Genomic DNA, 27,672 nt, shown 5'->3' on the forward strand with positions numbered 1-27,672 from the left:
ATTTATCTCTACATATGGAGCAGGTCCTCTTCCACAGACTCCACCATGTTGTCTCTAGATGCCACTCAATCCTACACACTGGACCTTAAAGGAGCATTGTCGGAGGATGCTGAAGCTTATTTTCATTGCCAGCTGCTTCTCTGTAATTGTTGCACATATGATAAGACCAGAGAACCTGAGTAGCTGGTCACTTAATTGCCCCCCTCAGCTTTTGCTTAATGCAGTTTTACACATAAACACTGACCCTTACAGTATAGTTGCTTCATGAGGACATGTCTTTATGGCTTGTATTAATAGGAGAAACAACGGCACTGAATAAAAAGCAATCCACATATGAGGATGTGAGCATTTCTTTAAAAACGTCTCAGGGGAAAAAAAGTGAACCTATCTGCTAAACTGTTTGGGGCCCTTGAGCCCTCTTTAGTTACCATCAGCTACAGCACACACACTGCAACACAGATGGCAGCCTCATTAATGTATTTTGCACCAAGACCCACCTGCACTTACATACCGCATTATTCCCTAGGTTTTGTGTATGTCAGCTAGTTTGAGGTAATTTGATGAAGCATACCTTAAGTTTGGAAAATGCACCTTTTGACACACCAGATTGCAAAATAAGGCAGGACTGAGTTCATGTTTTATAGATGTGGTGGTGCAGATTCCCCAACAAATTTGCAAGCAGTGCAATTCCCCAAAAGCAACAGGGAACCAGGAACTTGTGGAGGACTTAGAGGTCTGGGGAGAGTGAGGAAAATCATTGATTTGTTGTATATATTATTCATCAACCCCTTGACTTTCCTTTGCGTTAAGATAGCTTAGGACACAAAATCCATATAATACGGTATTTGCCTTTATAAAAACCCAATGTGTGAAACTTCTAATTATAAAATAAAAACTGCACTTAAGGTGCTCAAATTCCCCGCCAAAAATACTTGTCGACTTTTTCACTTAAGACTTTCTGGCTTGTCACAGTAGGAAAATCACAGGTGTAAATAATGACATTAACAATGGCTGAATTCTATTTAGCAGCTTTAGTTTCAGCAGGGCGCGGTGTTGTTTCTACAAAAATGCAGCATCTCCAGTTTTAAATTGCACTGCGGTGGCATATGCACTTTATTTTGACCTTTATATAGCACCTTATTTATCAGATTTTAGCCTTATCCTAATTTAATGTGTGGGTATGTGTTGACTGAATGGAACAGTTTTTCTTTTATGAGACAGAAAATTTTGTTATATGTGAACATGCAATGACAATAAAGGCATTCATTCATTTCTTTGGGATACACATATTAAACGGGGGTTTGGAGATCATCCGCAAGAAAATTCGGAGCATCATAAATCTGCATTTTGGTGCCTTTTTTTGCATTAATTTATTGTGTGAATGCCAAAATAGAAGTCCTCTGCTACTTTCATGTTTTAATTGGAGGGGATAAATGAACATTAATAATATTGTGGGGATATATTCCCTACATTCTGCCGGAAATCTACACCTATGAGTTTCAGGGTCCTGTGCATGCTGACTCAGTGTCAGCTCTTACTTGGACACCTGAATAGAACAGAGCCATCATTATTAGTTACACGTGTTTTCTCTACTATGCCAAGTCTGCCCAACGTCTTCAACATAGCCCTTAAATTCTGTTATCTTCATTAAATGTTGACACAAACCTGTATCTAAAATAAAAATGAGCCAGCAGTGTAAAAAACAAAACAGGAAAAACTTTTAATTAAGCAAGCTCACAGTTACAGGCTATGTTTATGTGATAAGGGGAAGGTGCCACATTGATGGTTTGGTGACATTAGGTGATGTATGCATTTTTTGAAACTTAAGTTTGTAACACCAGCAAACTCCCCTCCTGTGTATACTGTATGCCACAGACAGAATGTCTTTAGACCAAAAATAATCCCTCTGTTGTCCAAGAGGTACCTGCCTTTGGTCTCAGTGCGTGAAACATACAACAAAGAACTGACAAGTAAAACATACTGAAAAAACAAAATGATGACAAAAAACCTACACATAATTATGATAAAGACTTTGTTTTCCTGGTATGAAATCAAATCAGAAATGTACAACAGAACTGGGAGAATCAGACCAAGGAAACTTATCGGTTGAAGGTTTTATATGTTTCTGTGAAAAGAAGCCTTTTGTTTTGAATTTTCTGTTCATGCAGTTTCCCGATTCAAACGCCAGACTCCTCTCCTACGCACGTTACTTCTAGAACACTGTGACACACAACTATGCCTTCACCTTCTCCAAAATATTAATGATAATAATTATAATAACTCACACGCACGCACACACACAATCATACTTTCCGAACCAACTTCTTCGCTCAAAAAGTTTGAGCCGGTTGGTGCTTAAGAGCGAAGTCAAGGAGCAGAACCGCATGTGATGTGGAAATCAAAGGGAGTTAAAAGAACATGATTTGTGAAGCAAATTGTGTGTTTGGGGGGGGGGGGGATGCTGGGATGATAGCATGAAGGTAACATGGATAGGCTTGGTTACCTATAATGTCCCCATCCATCAACTGAAATTATATTACATATCCTCCACCCCGCTACTTCTCCACTGCAGTTAATCCACACACACCCACTTCCATCCTTCCCTCCACTGCTCGCTTCCCCTCTCTCCCTGGTATCACTGCACCGCCTGCTCGTTGGCAGTGCTACCGGAGTCCTGAGGCTTCATCACATCAGGGAGTTCTGGGGGGCTGGAGAAGGCCTCGATGTGCAGCTGTTCAAACATCTCATCTGAGGGGCGGAGGAGACAAGGAAACATTAGCTGCATCACGACAGCACGGTTGCATGTGGCTACATCAGTCACAGAGCTCTAACTTCATTTATTTCACCACCGTGCCAAAACATCCTAAAATACAATTTACACTGTCCAGGAGTAAATGCTGGCCGTCCAAAATATTACAGGGTGTTCAAGCATTGCACGTCAGCATAAATTCATATTATATTTAGTATACTTTACAGTAATTTGAAGTAAAAAGTATAAAGTAAAAAGAAAGTATCAGTTTCAGTGGTACGTTTAAAGGTTTGTAACGTTAGAAATTATGTTTAAGCACCAGAGCCTGACTCATGTTGACAAAAAGGAATAAAAAGATGGATAAAATTAAATTAGATAAAATGTTTGTGGCAATTAATACATCATAAGTTCAAATGTAAGCCTATTTACTGACTTTTAAGGCCTAATATTTATAAAACTGAACTGAAAACATTCAAGACTTTTTAAGGACCTGCAGACACCCTGTACTAAAATGGCTGTTTTTCTACAATAAAATTATTTTCATAATTAAAGTGATGCTTAGCACAGAACCCCATGGAAACAGAGTGCTCCAGGAAGTCCTGACACCTGGAAATGAGTTGGTATTTTTGCACTTTTGGGGCCAGAACAATCCAGATTTGGAAATCTGACGTTTTGCTATCCAGGATCTGCTAATTTCATCTTACTTTTGTGCCAGTTTTTCAAAGCAACATTGGAATGGATCACCCTGATTAAGATACAAACATTTAAAGATTACCAAATCTGGATTATCAGGGCTCTAAATGGAACTACATATCACAATGTTGGCTACTGGCTGTGTAAAGAACAGGTAGAATAGCCAGTGTTGGGTCACGTTAAGTGTTTTATTTGAAGAGATAAAAAAAACAGCATGGGGACGCAACTGTGAGAAACTACTTTAATATAAAGTAATAAATTAAAGTTAAAATTGAAGTAATTACATAAAACATGTGTTTTCAAAATGCACCTTTTTAATGTATTTTTGGTTTTTGTCTTGTCCTGTCTTGTCAGCATTAATGTGCACAGGTTAGGCTGCTCATGACACTTGAAAGCACAAACTCCCACTACTGCTTCAGAACGCCATGGTAACTGCCTGACTGTTGTGACAGGTTTCAGCCTTTAGTCACTGTCACAGTTTATCTTCTCTCTGTGTGCACGTCATGTGTGTGCCACTTTTATGTATGCTTTTGCAATTCTAGATTGACAGCTTCATTAGAGACTGTTGTCATGTCTTTTTTTTTTTTTAATCTTCTGTGTTGCGACTTTGCCAAAATTTATTTTTTAACATTCATGATCATTTTTTTCCCCTCGCTAGGATGGTGGGACACTCTTTAGTTAGAGCCCTGAGTCCTGTCACAAAGTTGCTGTGATGAACATTGACTGTGGCACACTGTTCGGGGTGGATATTCCAAAGCTTCAAAGTAATAACTTCTCTGGTTAATGTGTGTCTAAAAAGGTGCAAAAGAAACTTAATCTTGGGAGCATTTTTTGACTGGTGGCTCAGATATGATCTTTGGTATATCCGGAATGAAATCTGATTGATTTTTATCACATGTTGACAGCATAAAATCCCCACTAGATACAATTCTTGTGAGTCATATTAAACTACATTCAAAGATAGCTTAAAATTTTTAAATTTAAAATGGGATATATTCACCTTCATTATCACATACACTGTCTTGTGAATTGTAAACTTGTGTACCATGTAAAGACAAATTACAGTGCAGCCATGGTTTGCTGCAATGCTCAAAAGCCGTCAAATGTCAATTTATATAAAGTGGGGGGAAAAACCTAATTTAACTAACAACCACTATCTTGATGTCTAATATATCACTGAAACACTCTACTAAAAGGTTACACAGCCAAAGCCGAACTCAGTCATGTTCACTGGATACAATTAAAGAGCATTTTGCTAAATGAAGGCAAAACACTGAAGTACACAAGGTAGACTGAGGGGTTATCACACAGAGTAAGGTTACATTTCAGAAGAAAATGCCTTCCAGTTGGCACTGAACATCCCAGATTGATATTCAACAGCACAAGAGCATGGATAAGTAGTTGTTAATCACAGTTATCTACTGACATACATGGTGCCACGGCAACCAATTATACATCTTGAGGGCCTAATTGAGATTGATGCAAATTTGCTGGCACAAATCTAAATGACTGTTGTGAATCATGCAATTAACTACTTATACTCAATTAAATTAAATACGTAAGTCCAAAGTAAGACTTCTTGAGTATTTTCCCCACCCTTAAAAAGCAGAGTTGAGTTGATCAGGCTGCCTAGAAAAATCACCCTAGTATGAGGAAAAAAACATCCCTCATCCTTAGAGCGCACAGATAACATAAACTGCACATACCATTTATGCGGAACGCCAGACCAACTGTAGCTGGAGCTTGAGGTCTGGCAGTCTGGTTGGTGAATCCAGAGTCACCAAGAGTTTTGCTGTCCTCTAGCAACTGGTCATCCTGTTGGACAAAAGATCAAAGAGTCACAGGACCTCCTAGTGGCCTAAATAAATGAATTTGCTTCAGTGAACACGAAGACAGCATGTGAGGCAGTTCCAAAGACTATTTTAGCTACCCTCAGGAAAGATAAGTTACATGTCGCCACCATCAATTAGACATAATTGTGTTGCTGTCAGTTATGTAACCAGACATGACTAGGTGCCACTAGCAAACACGGCTGTAAACTCACTTTGTACAGCCTCTGGTCTTCGGGTGGTCTCTTAAGAATCCCTTCAACAATACGCTTCAGCTCATACACAGTGGTAGACTCCTTGGCATCTGTGAAGATTGTGGTCTTGTGACGCCGGATCATTAAGAACACGTCCTGAGGGAAAGTGGACAAAGAATTATAAGTTAAAAATATACGTTTAAGACAACTTGAGTTATGGTTTTATCCTGAAGATGAGGGCTTGAAGTTGTTTAAAAAATGTTATTCTGAATTTAAAATGGGATCAAACAGGAGAGCTGACTCTGCGTTTCCTCTTTAACACTTTATGTGACAAATCATGTCAGCAGGCCGTGTCGTTTTTAAGTGTCCATCTGTCAACCGTTTAAAACACCTTACTGACCTGTATGTAGGCTAAACGTGTACTGCTGGAGAAACCTTTAAATGATATTGAGGTCTTTAACTGGTTGTTTAGTAACTATGTAGGGCAAATGTTTATATGGATACAGACTAATTAACGCTACTGACAATCCATTGATTCATAAGACACCAACAATAACTGAGCATTGTATTTAACGTTAACTTAGCACTAAGCTAACGCAACTTTAGCCTTGAGGTGTTTCACAGTCAAGATAAGGCCTGACAGTTAAATTATTAGACACAGTAGGTCTGACAATGACGGTATACATTCAGCTGATCTGACTCGTCTAACCGGGTTAGTTAGCTAACGTTAAATCACTTCCAAGCTAAACTAGGCTAATCGCGAGCTACACCTCTCGTTAAAGCTAACGCTAACGATGAGAAGGCGAAGCTAGCATAGCGAGCTTAGCATTAGCTGGCTAGCAAACACAAACTGAAAGAAACGTTTCAATAACCGTCAGTACCATTTCTCACTATAACGTTTGAACAAAGCCCTAAACGTCACTTCGGTATATGTCTCTAGGCCCCATTCTCACAAATAGATCGATAATAATATTACAGTTACCATTTCAAGTGGTCAGCTAGCTCGCCAGTTGCGCCAGCCCTGTGTTGTGCAGCAATACCCCAGACTGCACCGCTTGCGGATATTGCGCAATTGAGATAAGCAGTCAGTATTCACGTAAGGCAGGTACGCAGCTCTGCGTATGGTTTTCAGAATTTGGCGCGAGGTGCTTTCATGCTTGAAGTGTGTACGGCGCAGTTTGGTTTGGATACAGACAGCACCTGAGCCCAGCTGTTATGAAGCCAGACCGTCGTTAAACCTGGATTATGGTCTGTGTTATTAATTATAACAATACGTAATCAGATTTTAACGTTACCTAACGCTGAATTGTTACTGTTACTGTACATTATTTGACAGTAAGTTAGCTAAGTTAGCGTGCTAGGTTCTGTTGTTATGTTGTTGACTGGGTCCGCCCTTAGGTAATGTTAACGTTAGCTAGCTAAAAGTTGTTTTGTGGAGGTGACATGTGTCAATGACAGCAAATAATGAGTGATGCTAACGTTAGCCATAGCCAAGTTAGCAAATTAACTGCGCTAAATAAACATTTGAAGGCTGACGTTATAGAACTTGGAGTGTTTTCTCGGTTAACCGAGCCACGTCACATTTAGCAGGTCTGTTCCAACGTTACCTCTCAATGCTAATAACGTTAACTATCTACTGACCAGGAAGACCCTGTTCTGCAAGTAAGCTGACCATCAAAGGATCAGTAGGACTGATAATGATACTGAAGATAACTGACCTGTCAAGCAGGATGGTCAAGATGTAAAGCCTAATGAGTGTGACAGATAAAAACAGCCTCCACCAAGTTTTGGTTCATTTTACTTATAGTAGAAACAAATATTTTTAGTGTCTGGACAGATTTTATTCTGTAATGGCATATCGAATTTTATTGCACATGTGTCAGGGTTCAAATTAAATGGAAACATTTAAATAATGAGTATGACTCATCACTTCTCCATCATTTTAGATCAGTAGAAAAAAGGACATTAAATGTGCATGAGCAGTGCAAAAAATGAAAGAATGAATAGTTTGTAAAAGTTTTCTTCTGAATGTTGCAGCTCACCATCTTCAAAGAAAAGAGCTGAAACGTCCCGACACAATGTCAGTGGCAGTTGAAACCACAGTGTCCAGGGTGCCTCTCCCTATTCCAACCCACTTTGCCCATGCAGAGCAATCCTTCTCCCTCAAAAAGCGCCGTCTCCCTTTCTCCACATCCTCTACGTCCGACTCATCCTACTCCTCCCCTGCCCTGCTGTCACATTCTCTGCCCCCGCTGCCACCATCCAAAGGATGTCCCCCTCTCAGTCGGATGTTCCCCCAGCATCCATCCCCCTGGACACCCCTGTCACATTCCCTTAGCAAGTCTCCCCCCCGGATTCTGTGTACAATCCCAGCAAACAGCAGTCCTACTTCAGTCAGTGCTTCACTAATTTGGGACTGCTGGGCAGAGGATCCTTTGGGGAGGTCTACAAGGTAAGCAAGACAAAAATGTGCATCTGTATAAAAGCAAATAATATATATACTCAATGTTTATTTACGTTAAGAATTTTGTAAATGCTGCATTTTAAAGGAATACTTCCGTCCCTTCATAACCATTTGTACACCTATTACGTCTTGTTATGTTGAATTTGTGGAGAATACTTTTATTTCTTGCATGCCTCCACAGTGGGGGTCAGTAACAGTATTGACATAAAATCTTGGCTGTTTGAACATCTATGCTGTGGTTTTGTAATGGGGAAGCTCACAATACAAATTTAGATTTCTCTGTAAGCCTAACTTTCCCACTAAGATTATCATTTGGAGTTCCCCGAATAGAAGTTAAGGCTTCAGCATTTTCTGTATTTTTCTAGGTGCAAAGCAAAGTGGACCGCTGCCAGTATGCAGTTAAGCGCTCCGCTCACCGCTTCAGGGGCAACAGTGACAGGAACCGTAGCGTGAGGGAAGCCAGGAACCACGAGCGCCTCTGTCCTCACCCTCACATTCTGAATTTTGTGGCAGCCTGGGAGGAGTGTGGCCGACTGTACATCCAGACGGAGCTGTGTAGCACCAGCTTGCTGCTCCACGCTGAGAATCAGCCACCTGGGCCAGGTTTGTCCGAAAGAGACTATAAAATCTGTTCAGATGTTTAATCAGCTATGATATTTTGCTCCATATAATACATGTGTTTCTTGCTTGAGAAATTCCTCTGACATACTGACTCATTTGCAACATTTTAATCCAGATGAGGCTTCAGCGTGGGCCTACCTGTGCGACCTCCTCTCAGCGCTGCATCACTTGCACTCTCATGGTTTTGTGCATCTGGACCTCAAGCCGGCAAATGTCCTTATTACTGACTCTGGCCGTCTCAAGCTGGCGGACTTCGGGCTGCTGTTTGAGCTCAAACAGAAGAACACAGCATCTGTAGAGGGCAAAGTAAAAGATGACGTCCAGGAGGGGGATCCCAGATACATGGCGCCTGAGCTGCTCCGTGGGGAGTATGGACCTGCTGCAGACGTTTTCAGGTATGAATACCATACATGAAAAATTAAATGATATTGGAAAATATTGATCTGATTTAGTGTTTAAATATTGTTGCGTCCTTTTTCATACAGTTTGGGTGTTTCTATTCTGGAGCTTGCCTGTAACATGGAGATTCCGAATGGTGGGCAGTGCTGGCAGCAGCTCAGACAAGGCTGCCTCCCCTCAGAGTTTACCAGTGGTAAGATTGACTTTAGTTTAAACCTTTGTATTTAGAGTACTCCAAGGATGACGTGTTTCAGTAGGCTGTCACTGAAGTTAGCATCTTCCTGGTTCCCTCGACAAAAAGCCAGTGGGATTATCTATTGGATTTTGAATTATAGCAGGAAATAAGATCTGCGGCAAACAAGAATATATGGAACTTACACATTTTGATCAACAAGATCATCTTGACAAGTCAACACTGATGTAGTTTATGTTGTAAGCTTGTGTTAGCTGCAGACCTTATTTTGGGCATCTAACCAAAAAGCTATTCAACTAAAACCTTTGACGTTAAAACAAGAAGTATTAAACTTATTTTCAGGTTTTGGGACTCATTCTTGCACCACATCTATTGTCCTGTAATTTTTATTCACATGACTTATGTTTTCACTCTTTCCATGTGTATTTGCAGTCCTGTCAACTGAGCTTCAGACGGTCCTGCGCATGATGCTGGCCCCAGAACCATCTGACAGGCCGACAGTCTCTGAGCTTCTGTCTCTCCCCTCTGTTAGGAAGCACAGGTGGAAGAGGCGCATCTATCTAATGGTGGCCGAGACCGTGTTGACACTGGTCTCCCTCTGCCAGGTAACTTGTCATATAAACCCTGTAACAATTTGGAGTTTGCTTTTTAACTTTTTATCAACCTTGAACAATATTTTTCTGCTCTTTTTCTCAGTCGTTGTTGTGCCTCGGGTGTAGACTCGTGTCCTCCCTTCACTTGCCCTTTCTTTCCCACTGGACGAAGCCGGTGCCCTGCACTCCTCCTAAAGGAAGCTGGGACAAGGATTTAACTCTGCCTCTCAGTGCCATGCACGCTGACTCAGGGAGCCCAGAGGATGATGCAGTGTTCCTGTTGGATCCCAGAGACCCGGAGCTTTCCCCCACCTTCTCACACAGGTAGAGAACCATTAACTAAATCATTACTTTTTTTGTCACGTCTTCGAAATGCACACATTTCCGTTAACGTTACCTGTCACATTACCTGCTCATTTTTGACGTTACCTCACTCAACAGGGTCAAATCCAGACTGTCTGTGGGAAGCACATCCACTCCTCTCCCAGTTTCACCGAGACACAACCATCACAGCCCTGCCCACACACCCACTCACTCACGCCTGGATGAGTGGTCCTCCTTAGCACACACCCCCTCCAGCATCCACTCAAATGGTTCCTGCCACACACTCACGCCCAGTGCGAGCCCCATACACGCAGAGCTTTATGTAGATTGCAAGAATGAAAATTCCATGCAGAGCCGACAGTGTTCATCCACCAAGTCCTCACAGCGACGCGGTCGCAGCTGGGTCCGAACGGAGGAGGCACTACCGCGACCCAACTTTGAACCAAAGAACCTGCTCCATCTGTTTGAGGACACAACTGTAGAGGCAGAGCCATGAGTACAAAGCTGCCAGTTTACATTCAGGGGATAAAGGTGTTTTCACTTTAACATGTCGGGTAAAGAGGGACTCGTGCATGAATGTATTCAGTTTGTATTAAGTGTTTCTGCCATTTTGTAACAGTCCTACGCAGCTTCTTTTAACATGTATCTGAAAAGAACATATTTAGGGGAAAAGGTTTGAATATGAACTCTTTAAAGCACTTTTTATGTTTGTGTAAATGCAATCTGTTGCTGAAATGACAAGTCATGATGTATTGTTAAATAAGTTATCATTAACATGGTGAACACTGAGCTGTGTACTTCATGAGTTACAGCAGAAAATAAAACAAAGGGAAACTGAATTTGAACTTGTCATGTTTTTAGTATGTTACCAAAGAAATGTGAGTGGTGTAAGTTACCTTTTATAATACATTTCTCTTGAGTTCTTTTACATTACTAAGACTATACAGTGGTGGAAAAAAGTTTTCGGACACCCCATGCATTTGTGAAATATTGCATTAAGAATCACTCTTAGGTCTTCAAGTGCAATTTCTTTTAGTACAGTCACAGCCAAAATACTAAATAAATCCTAAAAAAGCCATTAAAAACTTAAAATTGATTGGTTCCATAAAAATACATAAGAAATTTTGAGTACTGGGTCATTTTGGTACCAGTGATGAAGGTCGTTCTTTTTATTAAAAGACACAATTTTTGTTGCCAAGCTTCATGTCTACATAAAGCCAGCACATTTGAAAGTTCTTCAGACACAAAAATGGCTAAAACAAGGAACCTAACGCAGGAAACACGCCTGAAGATAAAGATTCTCAGCCAGGAAGGGTACAGCTGCCGCTAGATAGCCAGGAAGTGCAGATGCAGTCCTTCAGCAGTTGGATACACTCTGCAGAAATACAGACGAACCAACAGCTTGGAAGACAAACCAAGATCTGGGCATACAAGGGTTTCTTCAGCAAGAAATGACTGCATCCTGATCTGCATGTGCAGGCAAAACCGCCGAATGACATCACAGGAGCTTCAGCAGCAGTGGTCAAACCAAACTGGTGTCCAGTGTTCCACCCGCACTGTACGTGGCCGACTTTTAGATCATGGCTTAAGGTCCTACAAGGCTATCAAGAAGCCCCTGATCAATGAGAGACAGAGGTTAGCCCGGCGTCGTTGGGCCCAGGCACACAAGAACTGGACAGCCAGGAAGTGGAAGAAGATTTTGTGGTCAGATGAGTCCAGTTTCCAGCTTTATCTTCCTCCTACTAATGTGAGGGTACGCAGAAGGCCAGGCGAAGCATTATCTCCAGCATGTACAGTACCTACTGTCAAGCATGGTGGAGGCAGTATCATGGTTTGGGGACGCATGAGTGCTGCTGGTGTTGGTCATCTCACTGTCTGTGATGGCACATTGAACTCTACCAAGTATTGTACCATTCTCGAAACCCACATGCTCCCTTCTGCGCGTGCACTGTTCCATCGAGGTAAAAACTGGATGTTTCAACAAGATAATGCCCCTTGCCACACATCCAAGGCCAGTAGAACTTGGCTGCAGGAGCACAGTATCCAGGTCTTAGAGTGGCCAGCTCAATCCCCGGACATGAGCCCCATTGAAAATCTGTGGTGGATTATCAAAAGGTCTGTTTCAAAGCATAAACCAAAGAATTTAGAAGAATTCAAAGCAGTAATTCAAGAAGAATGGGACAAGATTACCCCTCAACAGTGTGAAAGGCTCGTGGGGAACATGCCAGCCAGGATTAGAGCTCTACTACGTGCCAATGGCAGGACTACTAAATATTAATTTGATGATGTGATGGTTTATTTATTTTTTGTTCAGTTTTGAACACATTCTCTGTTATTTGTTGACTTTGATACCGACAATGTTGAGAACTGACATATTGAAATTGTCAAGAATTTAGTTTTGTTAGTTTTTCTTGTAAACAATAAACAAAAAAATATAATTTGTATTTGTTTGTATCTGTCTAATGCAGCCACACCTTTTGAAACACAAAAAAGATTTTTCCACAAATATTTCATGATAATATTTGAGATTGTGTAAAATTTTAAGGGTTTCCACCACTGTATAAGTGTAAAAAATAGTCTAATTACCCTCTATTATTTAATTTTCCTACTCTAAGGGATTTCTATTATCATTATTATTATTATTATTATTATTATTATTATTATTTTCAAGGGTCATCCATGAGGGAGCCCTTGGCTGAGAGAAGATGGGGAACCTCTACTGTGAGAGAGCTGTATATCCTCAGATCAGCAGTGAATGAATGTAGATGTACTCAGCATGTCTTAATGCTGTTCTCATACTCACCAGCAGGTGGCAGCAGCGCACATCACGCTGGTTTCCAGCCGCTTTAAAAACCCATGAAGGGGATAATGTGGTTGGTGGCTATATTTTGTGCACACGATACCATCAACTGTCGCAATATTTATTCTCCAAACCATTTTTCGACTCCGTTTCTCCTCTTAAAAAGCCTTACCTGTGATGCTAAATGGACTTCCGGTCCTCCAGGTGCTGAGACAGGCTCGTGCAGCCTAACTGCGGATATCTGCTTCAGTGTGAGGGTTGTAAACAATGAGCGTGTTCCTCTGGATCACTGCTGGACAAACTGGGAGTCACCACAGACTGCGACATTAAACGGGCTTGAATTAGGTTCAAGGTATGCTGCCTTTCTTTAGGTAACAGAATGATTATAATACTAAAGAGCGTGTTTGTTTCAGCCTGTTTAATATCTAGATATGTTTTATTCTCATATGCCATTGTGGTAATAGTATATGTTTATGTTGCAGTGGTGTCTTTAGGCTATAATAAATGATGATGTGATAACTTAAAAGAACTTACTACAAACACTTTATCTTATTTAATTTATCTTTTTTTTTTTTTAAAAAAAAACAGTTTTTGTGAAAATGAGTGAAGCCTTTCTGTGTGAAAGTCCACATTTGTAATGTTACAAATAAAAAACTATAATACTGTCATTTTACTTCATACTTGTACTTGTTGGCAAAATGTAGATTGACTCAACTCACTAATAATCATATTATTACATAACACTGACCTCTGCATGAGACCATATACATACCTGTATTGCTTAAGTAAGTAAAACAGGATTTGTCCAAAAATCTGTCCTAAAATAGGTTTAAAATGTGTCTTGAACGGGTCTTAAAAAAGTTAAATTTAACCGATATTACATTTTGTGTTACTGTATCAGTTCCTCAACACTGTGTTGATTTTTAATTGTTAACATAATTTTTAATTTCTTACTTTAACAACCTAAATAATCCTGCACGTACTTTTGTTTTATTTTATTTTATTTACTGATGCAGGAAAATGTTAATTCCTCAGATGGCACAAAAATAGTTACATGATGTGAGATATTACAGTGATAAAAACAAATACAGACCCCACTGGTCTCTCGGTATAAAAAAAGTAAACTTTAAATAACCTTTCTATACATATGGTGGAGTGTACTTTATGTCGTAAGCTTTCCTAAAATTAGATTTAAAATCACAACAATATATTGAATCGTAACCCCTTTATTATGAGGTATCATATTGCAAAATACTTGCCAATTCTCAGCCCTAGAAAGCATGTTGTTCCTGTAAAGATCTATGAAGTACACACACTGATCAACTCATATTCTGCTTTTTTAATTTCTTCTTCTTCTTTTTTGTTTAATTTAATGAGTTTTTAACACTTTAACAATACTCAAACCCAGACATAAGAAATATAGGACAACAAAAACATTAAAAAATAAATAAATAATAATGAAAATAGTGGTAATATTAATAATAATGATAAGAAGTTATAAAATAAATGACAGCACATTGCCAGCTAGAGGAAAAACAGTACAATTATACGCCAGTTCGTACTGTGTCTCCAGGAAGGCTGAGGCAGAGAGATGACGTCCACAGGGTAAAGACCATGAGTGGTTAGGAGAGGTCCAACAGAGACAGTGTCCTGTGTATGGTCCAACACAAGGAAGTAGTCCAATGTGGTCAGTCAGCTTGACTCCTCATCATTTTGATGTGTTCAATACAAGGTCCCCAGATTTTAGAAAACTTGATGAGGGAGTTCGACAGAGTGTACCGAATTTCTTCAAGATGTGGACAAGAAACCATGTCATTCAGCCATTTTGTAAAGCAAGGAGGGGAGAGCCTGCTGTAATGCAGGGCGAAGGTTCAGAGAATAATCACAACAGCCCAGTATCACAGTGAGAGAATCAGAGACTAACTGTATATCCTGCTTTTATCTTCAATCATAAAGATGTCCAAAATTGAGCGCCTGAATGCCCGAGTGGAGAAGCTGCTGTCCAAAGTGGTGCAGGAGGTCCTGGAGGTGGTGAAAGAGACTGTCTCAGAGTACCAGGAGAGAACAGCCAGGACACAGAGAGAGAACCAGAGTCTGAAGAGGAGGCTGCAGGAACTCCAGGACAAGTTAAAACTGGAGAGCAATGGTGAGTCGATACTTGTGTTCAGAACGGCTGGATCTGTTTGATAAAAATATTGATTGCATTTGTGCTTTATCACCATGTGCAGGAGTGGTGCCACAGATTTCCCCTGCTGAGCTGCACCTGATGGGGCAGAAACAGAAAGAAGAGCTGGAAGAGGATGCTGAACTCGTCTCAAGGCCTGACAAGGACATCGCAGTGATCTGTCCCTCGTATCCATTTGAAGACCTTGACTGTGAGGCATCCGTCACATCATTGGGCACCCCATGTCTCTCCCCTAGAGCTACACCACGACCACATTTAGGTGGCGATGACTTGAACACTCCAAGAGCTCCTAAAACAGAGACAGATAACAGACTGTCAGTTTCAAACCATGTGGTTACACTCTCTGAAAACAATCGGCAAATGAAAGTAGAGCCTGCGTCAGATGCAGATGCCATGCACAACACAAATTATTTTTGTGGTGATATTAGCTCAAGCGCTACATCCTCACACAGACTACAACCTCCTCAAGCCAGTTCAGGACTCTACGGTGAGCCCGGGGTCATCTTCAGTCTGCAGCAAAACGGCATAGACGAGCCACTTTCCCACAGATACAACAATGCAAACTATGCTGGAGTAGAAAAACAGCAAGTCACCCAAACAAGCACAAAAGGCCCGAGAGCGTTCCAGAGAAATGTCAGAAAACACTACTGCTGCTCGTCCTGCGGCCGCACCTTCAGGCACGCGGGCGACTACAAGAAGCACAGCAGGGTGCACACGGGGGAGAAGCCCTACTGCTGCTCGGTGTGCGGGAAGCGGTTCAGTCAGTCGGGCTACCTCACTGTGCATCTGCGCTACCACACGGGAGAGAAGCCGTTTGGCTGCAGTCACTGCGGCAAAAGTTTTAGTCACTCGAGTAACATGAAGAAGCACCAGCAGACTCATCTGTGAGGCTTCCAGACTTCCTCTTAACATATCATGTTAGTGATATCTAAGGATGGATGGTGAGAAGGCTGCCTGTTTGTAAGCCAATATAAGAATAATAAAAGGTGCTGGATTCTCAATGTTTGATGTCAAGCTATCTTCTATAAGCATTTTTGTCAGCTGAGCGTATCGCAGTCCTGTTTAGAAGATTATGTAGCTTCATCCTGACATCAAAAATACAGTTTTTCAGGTTAAATTTCGTTAAAGAGACAGTGCTGTTGAGTTTTTAACATGTATTTTTTGCCACCGTAAGCACCACAAGCTGAGTGCCATCTAGTTCCATTATATTGGAGAGAAGGCAGACGTCTCTACAGCCGATATCTCCAACACTCTGCAACACACACCAAAACACTCTAGAGGGATAGATATCACTACAGGTAAGAGGAAATATATGTGTTTTTGATTTTTGGGTGAACTGTCCCTTTAAGTGACATGTAAAAGTAATTGTGCCTTCTTTTAGCAGAGCAGAAAGCTTACTGTAGAGCACATATCAACCTTCAAGTATCAACCTGAGGACCGAGGACCACTTTGGAAATAAGTGTTTTCTTTAATGCTTTAAAGTGCTGTCCTCTGGGGTCTTTTATGTCATGATACTCCTGTGATTGTACTTTCAAAACTCCAAATAAAAATCAAATCGAGCACAATCTAATAATCCCCTAAGTTCCTGTCGTATTGTTTGTCAGATGTTTAGAGATTTGTTTCATGTGTTACTTGTTACACTGAGGTTCTTATATGGACCTCCATACAAATCAAACAAATATATTTGGTATTTCTTTATGGTAAAATGTTCTGTATTGCCATCAAGGTTTCTTTACAATGATCCTACACAATCAAAAAGCATTGAGCATTGAGGAGCTGGCTCTCCTTGCAGTCACAGCTCCTCAGGTCAAGACTCAGCTGTCCATTTACATCTAAAGGAGAAGGGACACTCTTTAAAGGACAGCAACGCACGCATCTTGGCCAGAGAAGGCAGATGGTTTGAAAGGAACCATCTACGTCAAACCGGAACAACCATCGTAAAACAGAGGAGGTCAGGTAAGGTAAAACTTAAACGTCCCTGAGGGGCAATTTGAGATACAGACAGTAGTCATGAGTACAGCAACTGACAGTACAATACATAACACACAGAATCCAGTCTCACACACTGTCAGGGGTAAATCATGGACATTAGTGGTCACTGCTGATTAAGATAAGTGATAGCAGACAGGACGAAGGATGATCTGAAATGCTTAGTGCGACATTTAGGGAGAGAAAACCTCTGCCCTGATGAAAGCATCTGAAACTCAACATGGAGGGGATGTTGAGAGTCTGAGACAATAGACCGAGCTTTAGAGGTGACCCTCTCTTCATACAGATGCTGTTGGTATTTTAAAAGTAACACCAGTGATCTTACAACACAACTTGACCACTTTTTACAACTCAGATTACCAAACCGAGAGACGATGTTAAAAGAAAGAATGGACTCAGTAATAGCAGAATAGAACAATTTAATGATAGTCCTGTTTACATCGAAACTCTTCAGCCTCCTTAAAAAGGTAAATAGATGGCCTATGTCACCACTTATGACCCGGATACAATGCAGTCTTGAGATCCTTTCCCAGATTATTAAACACCCATTCACACCTGGACCTATCTAACCCTAATGATACACATGATGGCCAGGTGGGACAACGACTCACGTGTGAACTCAATGACTCTGCAATAGTTCACAACCACACAGAGTTCAAAGCCTGTGACTCTGCATCAGTCCATTAGAACTGAAGAAGCCTCTTGGATGAGAGGTGAAACATCTCCGGTCCAGTTGCCCACGATATAGGAGTTAGGATTACCATGACCTGGATGACTGAGAATCTTCTCCAGCTTGTGTCAGAGCTTCGAAAGTCAATCTGTCTCAGGACTAACTAGTTATCAGTGATGAAATGAAATGCAGTCTGGTCCAGTGTGCAGGATTTAGTGGCATCTAACGGTGAGGTTGCAGAACTGAAACTTCTTCCATGTTTAAAGTGTGTAGGGGAACTACAGTGGCTGACAAGAAAACGCGAACAGCCCTATCTAGAGCAGTGCTGTGTCTCAAATTGCGTACTTCTGTACTTACACTTAACATTTTGAGTGCATAAGTGCGTTCACACTGAGAAGTATGGAAAAATGCAGTGCATGATGAGTATCCGGATGGTGCACTCAAAACGGTCAAGAAGTTGAGTGTGGAACTATGGACACTTCTCACACTCAATGGTCGCCATCTTACCTTCCGCTCCTACGTAGCATCAGTAACAATAACGCAAATGCTAATGCTAGTTTGCTAACTAGCTAACAGCTGCGGTCATCATTTACGGTAATTGCATGTTTGATTTGAGACAACACTACCCTGTCAAAATCTCGCGCAATTCTATGTCAATGAGTACATAGTGCACATAGTATACTACATAGAAGTGCACTAATGGAAGTATGTGATTTGAGACACAGCACAAGTGTTATTTGTCCATTCTGAGCCATTGTAGAAACAACATGTCGGACTCCATGGAAGAATACCTGCTCTGTATGTAGATATAAACAGCTCATTCTAAGGTAATGAGGTAGATGCTTCTAAATCCTAAACACTGGACCTTTAATAGTAAATTCCTGCCTTTACAGAATCCATATATCAGCATGAAGAGTGCATAAATCATCGGTCTCTCATTATTTTACAAGGCCCTACCTAATATCCAGGTCCATCTTGGACAAAGTGGAAACATTACAAGATGTCAAATCCCTCTTCAGCTTGATATCAACTGGTTGCCATAGAAGCCAGATGACTCTCCTACACTGCAAAATCAGGACTAAACTGACATTTGAGGATGTAAAATTGCAGCAGTGGTATGCAGAAGTCACCACCATTCCTCAGCATTTAGTTATTGTACATTACTTCTGCTGGCACAACTGTCAGCAGAGAGTTAAATCAACACCATACTTCTGTACAGCTATTGTAGAGCAACAATGGCTACTGAACAGGAAGAACAGGACTAAACAGGAGATTTACTTGAGATAATCGCTGCACCACATCTGAACAGTTATGTGCACAGAGTCTTGTCAGATAAGGAGAGTAACACCGCAGCACCTCACTGCCTCACGTTTCAGAGGGGATGACGAAACATCTTTCCCAACACTTTGAAGGTATTTCCCAATTCAAGAATTTCCAGTGACTACTTCCCTTTCCCTCAGGACCGAGATGTGACTTGTTTGAGCTTGAAGCTGGGTTTAAAGGACTGCCTGCTTCACCAGATGTCACTTCCTGTTATGCCTTCAGACACACTGCGTCAAGACTGTGATAAGTAAGGTAAGGTATCTGGGGGATGGGGACTAATGTTGATGTGTTAAATGGAAATGCAAAAATCCATTCAATCTGAGACTTTTGTGATTGTGAAAGTTTTTTGTTTCAGAGTCTCTGGAGGCGACGACATCATCATGCAGAGTGTCAAGTGTGTGCTTGTTGGAGACAGTAAGGTGGGAAAAACCTACCTCGTCTACACCTACATCCACAAGATCTACCCTAAGGAATACGTACCATGTTTCTTTGAAACATACAGCACTCAGGTTAGTGTAGACAGCCAGACTGTCACCCTGAACCTTGGACACACTGCTGGCAGTGAGGACTACGACCATCTACGCACCCTCAGCTACCCTCAGGTCAATGTCATCATCATCTGCTTCTCCATCTCCAGCCCAACATCCTATGAGAAGGTCAAGCTCAAATGGCTCCCAGAGGTTAAACACTATTGCCCTGATGTGCCGATTCTCCTTGTGGGAACTAAGAAGGATCTACGTGATGATCAGGAGGTCTTGGAGAGACTGAGAGAGCAGGATCAGACCACAGTCACTCAGGAGCAGGGAATATCGATGGCAAAAGAAATAAAGGCTGTTAAATATCTGGAGTGTGCTTCAATCACTCAGGATGGGCTGGATGAGGTGTTTGAAGAGGCTGTGCGTGCAGTTCTCAATCATTCAGTCACCAAAAAGAAACCATGTGTGGTCATGTAAGCTAAGGTTGTATATAGATACTGTATTTTGATGATGTGAGTTCATGGTAGTCTGTGCATATCTGTTTGTTTCTGTATATCTGAGCAGCTTTATGTGCTTGTGGGGCAGGCATGACATCAGATTTTCACTGCACAATTGTTGTGGCACTGGACTATTGACAGGATATTATATGTGTATTATTAACATGATATCTGTAAGGTTTTTATTTTTGTGTCATGCACACTTACATGTGCCCGACCTTCATGGGTTCACATGACACCATTACAATGACGTTCTGTAACAATCATGTACATGTTATTTTACTACTCAGACCATAAACAAAATACTCTGCCTTCTATCCCAGGAAATTCAGCCACAGAAAAGGTTCCCTGTCTGAAACAGAACTTAACTTTTTCATGATCATCCAGCCAAAAGAAATCAACAGATACTGAAAAGTACACTCTTTATGTCTACATATATACTGGACTGTAAAACAAGAAGTTAATCTCATTCTCAACTTCACCTAAATTACACAACAAACAAATTCTGTCCTCCTTTAGGGTGGTGTAAACCTTCCAGTCTCTAAGGCTAATGGTAATGTTCCTGAGTGCAACTGTGCACACAGGGATCTTTGTCTTTTGTTTAGGTTATACTCCACGTAAGGTTCCACAATGTAGCTATTCTTTATGAGACAATACGTTAATAGTTTGGTATATACCATATTAACAGACCATGCGAAACATTCCACTCCTAATGTCCTGTGTGGTTGTCTATGGGAATATCATGTATGTGCTGTAGAAAGACTAAAAGTGAATGCTACAGATGCAACTTGATATAAAAATGTATCAGACCACACCATGTTATAGTTAAATGTTTGTTGTTTTAGGACTCCTTTATTTATTTATTTTTTATATTTAGTTTGCTGATGTGTAAATGTATAATTTAATAAAATAAATAACATGTTCTGGCCATCTTAGTTTGCTCAAAGCTGTTCTCTTCTGTTGTTTTTACTTTGCTGCAGTAATAAAGTGGGAACTCCCAGTTTTGATCAGTTTGCTCTGGATCATTTTATTAGCTGTATGTCACAGGACAATAAACATTTAAATTTGATTCAGCCCAAGGTTAAGTTAAATGTCAAGTGTATAAAGAATTATTACTATAGAACAGTGATGTGCAAGTCAATAAATAGTTGTAGTTATAGTTATTTTTGTCTTTTAATGATAAAAAATATACAAAAATTCAGGTAGGCCTATGGCAGCACACACAGTTTGAATATAAGTGCTACAAATACATATGAGGGACAGAAAATTTTGAGTGAATGAGTGGGGTCTAGTTTTGAAAAGGCCCCATAGCTTTTATTTTGAAAACTACCTCACACCGGATGTAATTCATGTTCTGCTTCCGGGGCTTACGAGTTGTTGTGTTGCGTTACGATTCCTGCTTTTAATATTGTTTCCATTTTCTTTTAAATGTTTTTACCAGCTAAGTCGACTCAAAATTAACTAAACGCTTTCTAACACAGTAACTACGAGATACGTTTTCGGGAAGTTTAAAAACAGAAACGATAACGTACGGAGTTAGCTCATGTTGCTAACGTTAGCCGCTGACTTAACCTCCAGCTTTCCAGGTACAGCTGTTATAAACATGCTAAGCTAGAGAGCTGACATTAGCGTAACTGTGGTTATTAAACACGTGTTTGAAATATGTTTATTTGAAATTAATATTAATTAAACCGTGAACTATTATAAATGTTTAGCTTAGTTGAACACATAACCTTATTACATTGCAAACAAGCTGGTGAAATAACTGTACCAATATAACAACAACAGCTGTAAACTGTGTTACTTTTTCATTTTGGGTCTATTTTCCTTTTTAACACCACAGTACTGGTTGTGACCAGTTTATGATCAAAACAGCCAGCAATGATGTCACACAGCAGTGCGTGTGAAACATGATGATGCAACTGTTTACATACTGCCCCATTTGCAGAGGGTTGAGCACAGGTAGTCTACAGTCATCTCTTACCTGAAGTGACGTCTTATTTCAGGATGTCTAAACTTGAACGTTTGAATGCTCGTGTGGCCAAGCTACTGACCGAGGCGGTGCAGGAGGTTCTGGAGGTGGTGAAGGAGACAGTGTCAGAGTACCAGCAGAAAACTGCCAGGACACAGAGGGAGAACGAGAGTCTGAAGAGGAAGCTGCAGGAGCTACAGGACAAGATAACAAGAGAGAGCACAGGTGGGTTACAAGCATAGTCTTCTTGATCCTCATTTGTTACAGACCAAGGGGAAATGAGTATATATGGGCACATTTTAGTTCTGGTCCTGGTTCTGTTCACACTGATAGACAGCTCAAGAACATGACTGTCAGGTAGCTCGTTGATCGAACAGTGTGGGCAATTGTCATCCTTATTGAGTAGTGTATCATCAGCATCCACTTGAGGAAATCAATTTCTGGTGACTGTTTAGTCAAAGTTTACGCACTCGCATACAAGCACCGTATGCGGTAATTCCATAATTAAGTTATATATGTGGCCGTATACAGATCTGAACACATTTCACGATAAGCGGATGGATTCATAAGAAGTGTAGCTTTTGAAATGATACCACAATAACATATCTGCTCACATAAAATGCTGTGGTTGGTTCATTTGCCTCCACACCACAAACAAGCTCTACCAGAATCTACTTAAGAGCAGACTGAGCTTCACCTTTCAAGTCTGAGTTTGTTTCTTTTGGTACACAAAAGGGTTTTATTGACAGCTTTCCCCACAGCCCAAATGAGCTGTACTAACCAGGCAAACAGACCTGAGTTTGTTTTTACAGAGTCAAACAGGTTAGGTGTGAAAGCAACCTTGATTCTCACAGCTCTGTCTTTTGATCTTGATTTCACAGCTGCTCCACCCACAATCAGTCCATTACCTGAAGAAAAAGAAGACCCACAGATTCAAGAGCAGGATCTGGGGCTCGCTTTGTGGCAGGACTCAGACCTCCCTCTCGCAGAGCAAGCACCGATAAGCAGTCTCAAACCTGACCATGACGTGAAGCAGGAATTGAAACAACAGGAGAGCTTCAGTGATGCTGGATTACAAGTTGAGTGCAACTTAACACAAACAACAGAACAGTGCAAAGCACAACCCAAGGAGGTGACGCACATTATTGAGGAGGCAGTGACAGTCCACACATCACACAGTGCAGACAGCAACATCAGTGCTGTCTCATCCAATAATGCATGCACCTCTCACTCCAGCACCTCACTTGGGGTAAACCTGGCTGGTATCAAAACAGAGTCAGAACTAGCAGACTGCACAACATCAGAGCCACCATCTCTTCCAGAACAATACAGTGGATGTGTGGATTTAAGCTGCAACTCTTCTCGTCAGAACACCGCTGAGACGCAGAGGTCACATATTAGTGCTGAACCTCAAGGACGCGTCTTCATCCACTCAAATCACCCCATCCCTCGGAGGCATGGCTTTACAAAAAACAGCAGGGCTGCATTTGATGGGAGAAAAAACAGGATGGAGCACTTCAGGAGAGAAGACTCACACTTGTGCGTCGTGTGCGGAAAGACGTTCAGCAGGGTCGGGAACTTGAGAATCCACCAGCGTTGTCACACAGGAGAGAAGCCGTACGGCTGCATACAGTGTGGGAGGCGTTTTAGTCAGGCAGGAGACCTGAAGAAACACAAGAGGGTCCACACGGGGGAGAAACCGTACTACTGCAACCAGTGTGGAAAGAGCTTCAGTCGGGGGGAGAATCTGAAAAGACATCAGAAGATTCACATTGGAGAAATTTTACAATTACAGCAGGTGTGGAGGGAGCAACACAATGATTAATGTACAAGACTGACTGCAAAGCACATTGACGCTGTGGAGAATCTGTGAAGGATCATGTTTGGTCTGTGCCCTTAAGAAACAGTTGCAAGACACCTAAATTATTAGCTTGAGAATTTATTAAGGCTAGTCTTTTATAACTTATTGGGAATTGTTACAAGGACTTACTTACTGTTCTGCTATGGAGCCAATTGTGTGCTAGTTATGCTACTTTTTTTGTCCCTCTGATCACAATGAAACAGGGCTGTAGAAGGTTATCACCCAACCAAAGAGGTGGATGTAAAGACACACTATCAGTATATATAATGATAAATCAAACAGTTAGAGTAATATAAAAAAAGGACACAATAATCGAAGACAACACAAGATAAAACTATAAAATAATCAAACGAGACATTTATAAAATAAACTGTGCTAAATTAAGAAAAGGCTTTTTGAACAGATAGGTTTTAGAGGTATTTTAAAAGATGTCACTGATTCAGCAAACCTCAAATCAGATATCACAATATTTATGACTAACTGCGACTATATTGCAGGGTTAACTATTTCTCAACTTTCACAAAATATTCACACAGTTAGATTTTTGATAATCATCAGTAATGTGCATGAAATGAGCAAGTGGGTAAAGACAAACAAAAGAACAGCTGTAACAGTCAGGTAAGGAAAATACACTTATGATATTACAATATCCAAAATCTAAAATGATATATCTGTCAAATAGTGTTTTTGGCTAACACAGTTTGGTCAGTTGTGGAATTTTACCTCATAGAGCTGTTACATTAGGAGAAAAAGAAGAAAAAAGAAAAGAAATATACTTCAGAGGTCCTACAAAGCCATGGTATATTTATACAGGTTTTTAAAAAATATTATTTTGGCTGAGTCTATCCATTTTAGCTGTTTAGTGCGACAAAAAATACCTTTGCAATTCTTCTCAACCAGAGTGGAGGTCAAATCACGCAGGGGTGTGCTGGACTTTAAGGAGTTGCACATTTTATTAAGCACCTTCAGCTGTCAAAATGATTTTATTAGAATGTATAACATTATCAGTAATGTTTCAGACAGTGTAGAAAGGAAACTCAGATACTGACGTGCTAAAAAACAATAAACAAAACATGATGGTGCAGCTCTACTTTGCATATAACAAATTTATATCCACTGAGCATTCGGTCTAAAGAGCAGGTTTAAACTTTCAAAGGTGACATTGTGTCATATAGGAATATGATTTCAGTAATTTCCATATCTGGATAAGTATGTGGGGGGAAAAAAGAGAATGGAAAAATATTTGTGTTTCCAGACTGTTGGCCTTTATTCTGTTTTTTAACATATACTTAAGAATTTCTAGAATAAATTGATAGTACTTATAAACAGAGTGTTTCTCATGGTATTTGGAGCAGGCAGCCAGCACAGCCAAAATATTTGCCACCGTGTGAGCGAGTATGGGCCAGAGCTGGCTCCATGTCATTGAAAGCAAAGCTCCAAGTATGCCATGTCTAAGTGCTTGATAACTAAACCAAATCTGGACATCTGCCACCAAATTAGCCTGAAAGATAACGTGGCAATATCTTTGAATAGCATATATTCATAGCATCACAAATAACTGACTGTTTAGCTTGTCTAATATCTGTGAGTGATGCAGTGATGCAGATATCTGATGAGCAAACACTGTCTTGTCTGTGCAAAGGAAACCAAACCTTCATGGTTGCATTCATCGTTGTTTCCATGGACACAGTGAATAACCAAGGCTGCACAGGTGCTGTGAAAATTAAATTATTTAATTTTTTTCCAACTCATTTTTTAATTCTTATTTATGAAAGAGACTAAAACTATGGGGTAACAGTGATATAATTTATTCAACATGTTAAGAGAAAATAATCCAAGTAAAGGCAGCGTTGGTTCGCTTACTTCATCTTTGGGCAGAAACATTACGAGACACTACATGAACTAGCTGCAGTCTCCTGGCAGTTATTGGGCAACATTAATATCATACATGGTCAGAAGGTAATGCACATGTTTACAGATGGATTTTAAAACCATTAATTTATTTTTAATTTTAATAAACATCTGGTTATTTGGACTCAGATGCTAAACATGGGCTGAAAATCTACCAAGAACTCTGGAAATGTGAGTCTGCAAAAGTCTGGAGTTGAATGTAAAATGTGTATGAACCCTGTGTGAAGTTGTTTCAGTCATGTACAGAGTGAGTTCTCTCATGTTAAATAAGTAAAGACTGAATGATAGAAAGTCTTTAATATCTGGACAGCATGATTGTCATGAAAACTGCCTGATGTTCCAGACTGATTGAAGCTTGCTGTATGCTGGATGTATTTATTGCAGATTTTATTTAGTTTTTTAGGATATAAGCCAGGAAAATAGAGTTTGTACAGCAGAACAATAAATTAATTTATTACCACCACAAACGGCTCAGTGAGTGTCTGTTCCTCACTCATTAACATCACTCAAAGGCTCGTTGAAAAAGTAATAAAGGCAAACATCACCTCAACCCACCTGTGGATGTGTGTCATTTTCAAGTCATAAGTTATGTAAGGTGAGAATGTGTGAGAAATTATCAAGTGCCCACCTGACTTAACACACAAGACGTTGGGGATTTTCACAAAACAAGCAACACACACCACTGACTCACACTCACAGCCAAACACTGCATGTCAGCATCATTTTTCTGTGACACTTGTTCACATGGTAGCATCTGATGAAACCACAGTTCCCTGTATAAGTTACATTTCAGGCCACAGAGCCGTCTCCATACCCGCCCCCCTCGCTCTAGACTGCACCGACCTCTCCTGATTCAAATCACTCATCAAAACTCATCTTTTCAAAACTGCTTTTAATGTGTGAATGATGTTGTGTGTATTCTACTGTATTTCATGATCATTTTAATTAATGCAAAGTGTCTGAGTACTATGAAAAGCACTTTATAAATAAGAGATAATATTCAGTAGAGTACGTATAGGTTGTTCTACTATAATTACCCCCCCCCCCCCACCAGCTGAAGCCAATCACAAATGTACATGGCGGGTTAACCTGTTGGGGCAAAAACCTACATGCCACCATCCTCTGTGTGTTGTGTGTGTACTGTGTCATTAAGCACAGTATACACAACAAAGAACGCACAGCAGCTTCATCATATGACCAGGGGGCCAGGGGCCTACCAGTACTATGGAAATTCACTTTACACTTACTCTAGTAGAGTTATTAAATGTCATAATTTATGCTTAATATTGTCCTACTTTTCTATAGCCTTTAAACTATTACAAAAAAAAATCTCTTTTATTTTTAGAAAGGTATTTAGATAAAATACAAAAACTAGTTTTTTAAACAGGGCCCCAAAAATGTTCAAAAATGACCAAATGATGCAGGACTTGCTTTAGTTGAACTTTATTGGTGCAATTTTCCAAACAAATTTGTAATGCATAATAAACCAAACCAAGTGATACAGGTACTGACAATATGGCTGCCCTGGGATGGATGTGAAGCTCTGGGTAGCCCTGCACTAAAATGATCAACTTTTCCATATTTATCACAGACTGATATTTAGGAGGAAGGTAAAGATATCCTTCAGCTGTGATTGGTCGTTCCTGGTCACATCACATTTGATGCGTGCTGCTGCATTCCAAAAGTTGCACTCTGTTTACCTTGGGACGTAGCCATTGCACCCTGAAAAATGGGTGCTCGGGAACAAGTGTGCGTCAATCTGGTGTTTGAGCGCACATGCCGAATGGCTCCATTGAAAACAACGAATTTGAGGGCGCAAAAAATGCAGGATTTATGTACGACCCCTCAAGCTAGGTGCACAACCTAACGCATTGACGGATTGATGCTGGCCGGAAATCATTCATTCCAATGGAGATGAAAATGACGGAT

The 27,672-nt window shown here is 40.5% G+C and overlaps 5 protein-coding genes across 6 annotated transcripts; 4 read left to right on the forward strand and 1 right to left on the reverse strand.

Annotated features, from left to right (window-relative positions):
- Window positions 1–1,696: 1,696 nt before the first annotated feature.
- LOC117247584 (elongin-B-like) lies at window positions 1,697–6,553 on the reverse strand. The gene is made up of 4 exons (XM_033612167.2): window positions 6,448–6,553; window positions 5,487–5,621; window positions 5,149–5,257; window positions 1,697–2,748 (listed from the first exon to the last, which is right to left on the reverse strand). The coding sequence occupies exons 1-4, from the start codon at window positions 6,448–6,450 to the stop codon at window positions 2,636–2,638; spliced, it is 360 nt and encodes a 119-aa protein (XP_033468058.1). The 5' UTR covers window positions 6,451–6,553; the 3' UTR covers window positions 1,697–2,635.
- Window position 6,554: 1 nt separating this feature from the next.
- pkmyt1 (protein kinase, membrane associated tyrosine/threonine 1) lies at window positions 6,555–10,898 on the forward strand. Its single transcript, XM_033612166.2, is given in 9 exon segments — window positions 6,555–6,713; window positions 7,503–7,810; window positions 7,813–7,917; window positions 8,295–8,532; window positions 8,666–8,945; window positions 9,036–9,142; window positions 9,575–9,747; window positions 9,839–10,059; window positions 10,177–10,898. Coding segments are annotated over 9 exon segments (1,938 nt in total). The 5' UTR covers window positions 6,555–6,586; the 3' UTR covers window positions 10,556–10,898.
- Window positions 10,899–12,859: 1,961 nt separating this feature from the next.
- Window positions 12,860–16,042, forward strand: LOC117246930 (uncharacterized). The gene is made up of 3 exons (XM_033610962.2): window positions 12,860–13,211; window positions 14,816–15,005; window positions 15,088–16,042. The coding sequence occupies exons 2-3, from the start codon at window positions 14,816–14,818 to the stop codon at window positions 15,930–15,932; spliced, it is 1,035 nt and encodes a 344-aa protein (XP_033466853.2). The 5' UTR covers window positions 12,860–13,211; the 3' UTR covers window positions 15,933–16,042.
- Window positions 16,043–16,950: 908 nt separating this feature from the next.
- On the forward strand, window positions 16,951–21,009 carry LOC117247354 (rho-related GTP-binding protein RhoG-like). 2 transcript variants are annotated; one of them, XM_078163710.1, is made up of 3 exons: window positions 16,951–17,000; window positions 19,164–19,278; window positions 19,382–21,009. In XM_078163710.1, exon 3 carries the CDS (start codon window positions 19,407–19,409, stop codon window positions 19,977–19,979), a length of 573 nt encoding a protein of 190 aa, XP_078019836.1. In that variant the 5' UTR covers window positions 16,951–17,000; window positions 19,164–19,278; window positions 19,382–19,406; the 3' UTR covers window positions 19,980–21,009. The 2 variants fall into 2 exon arrangements, with proteins under 2 accessions (XP_078019836.1, XP_033467761.1); XM_033611870.2 differs by lacking the exon at window positions 16,951–17,000 and having other exon boundaries at window positions 18,669–19,278.
- A 326-nt stretch (window positions 21,010–21,335) lies between these two features.
- LOC117246678 (uncharacterized) lies at window positions 21,336–26,210 on the forward strand. The gene is made up of 3 exons (XM_033610591.2): window positions 21,336–21,585; window positions 22,006–22,196; window positions 22,853–26,210. The coding sequence occupies exons 2-3, from the start codon at window positions 22,007–22,009 to the stop codon at window positions 23,794–23,796; spliced, it is 1,134 nt and encodes a 377-aa protein (XP_033466482.2). The 5' UTR covers window positions 21,336–21,585; window position 22,006; the 3' UTR covers window positions 23,797–26,210.
- The last annotated feature ends 1,462 nt before the right edge of the window (window positions 26,211–27,672 follow it).

The sequence above is a fragment of the Epinephelus lanceolatus genome, chromosome 21, assembly GCF_041903045.1.
Source record: "Epinephelus lanceolatus isolate andai-2023 chromosome 21, ASM4190304v1, whole genome shotgun sequence".
In the NCBI taxonomy this organism is placed as follows: Eukaryota; Metazoa; Chordata; class Actinopteri; order Perciformes; family Serranidae; genus Epinephelus; species Epinephelus lanceolatus.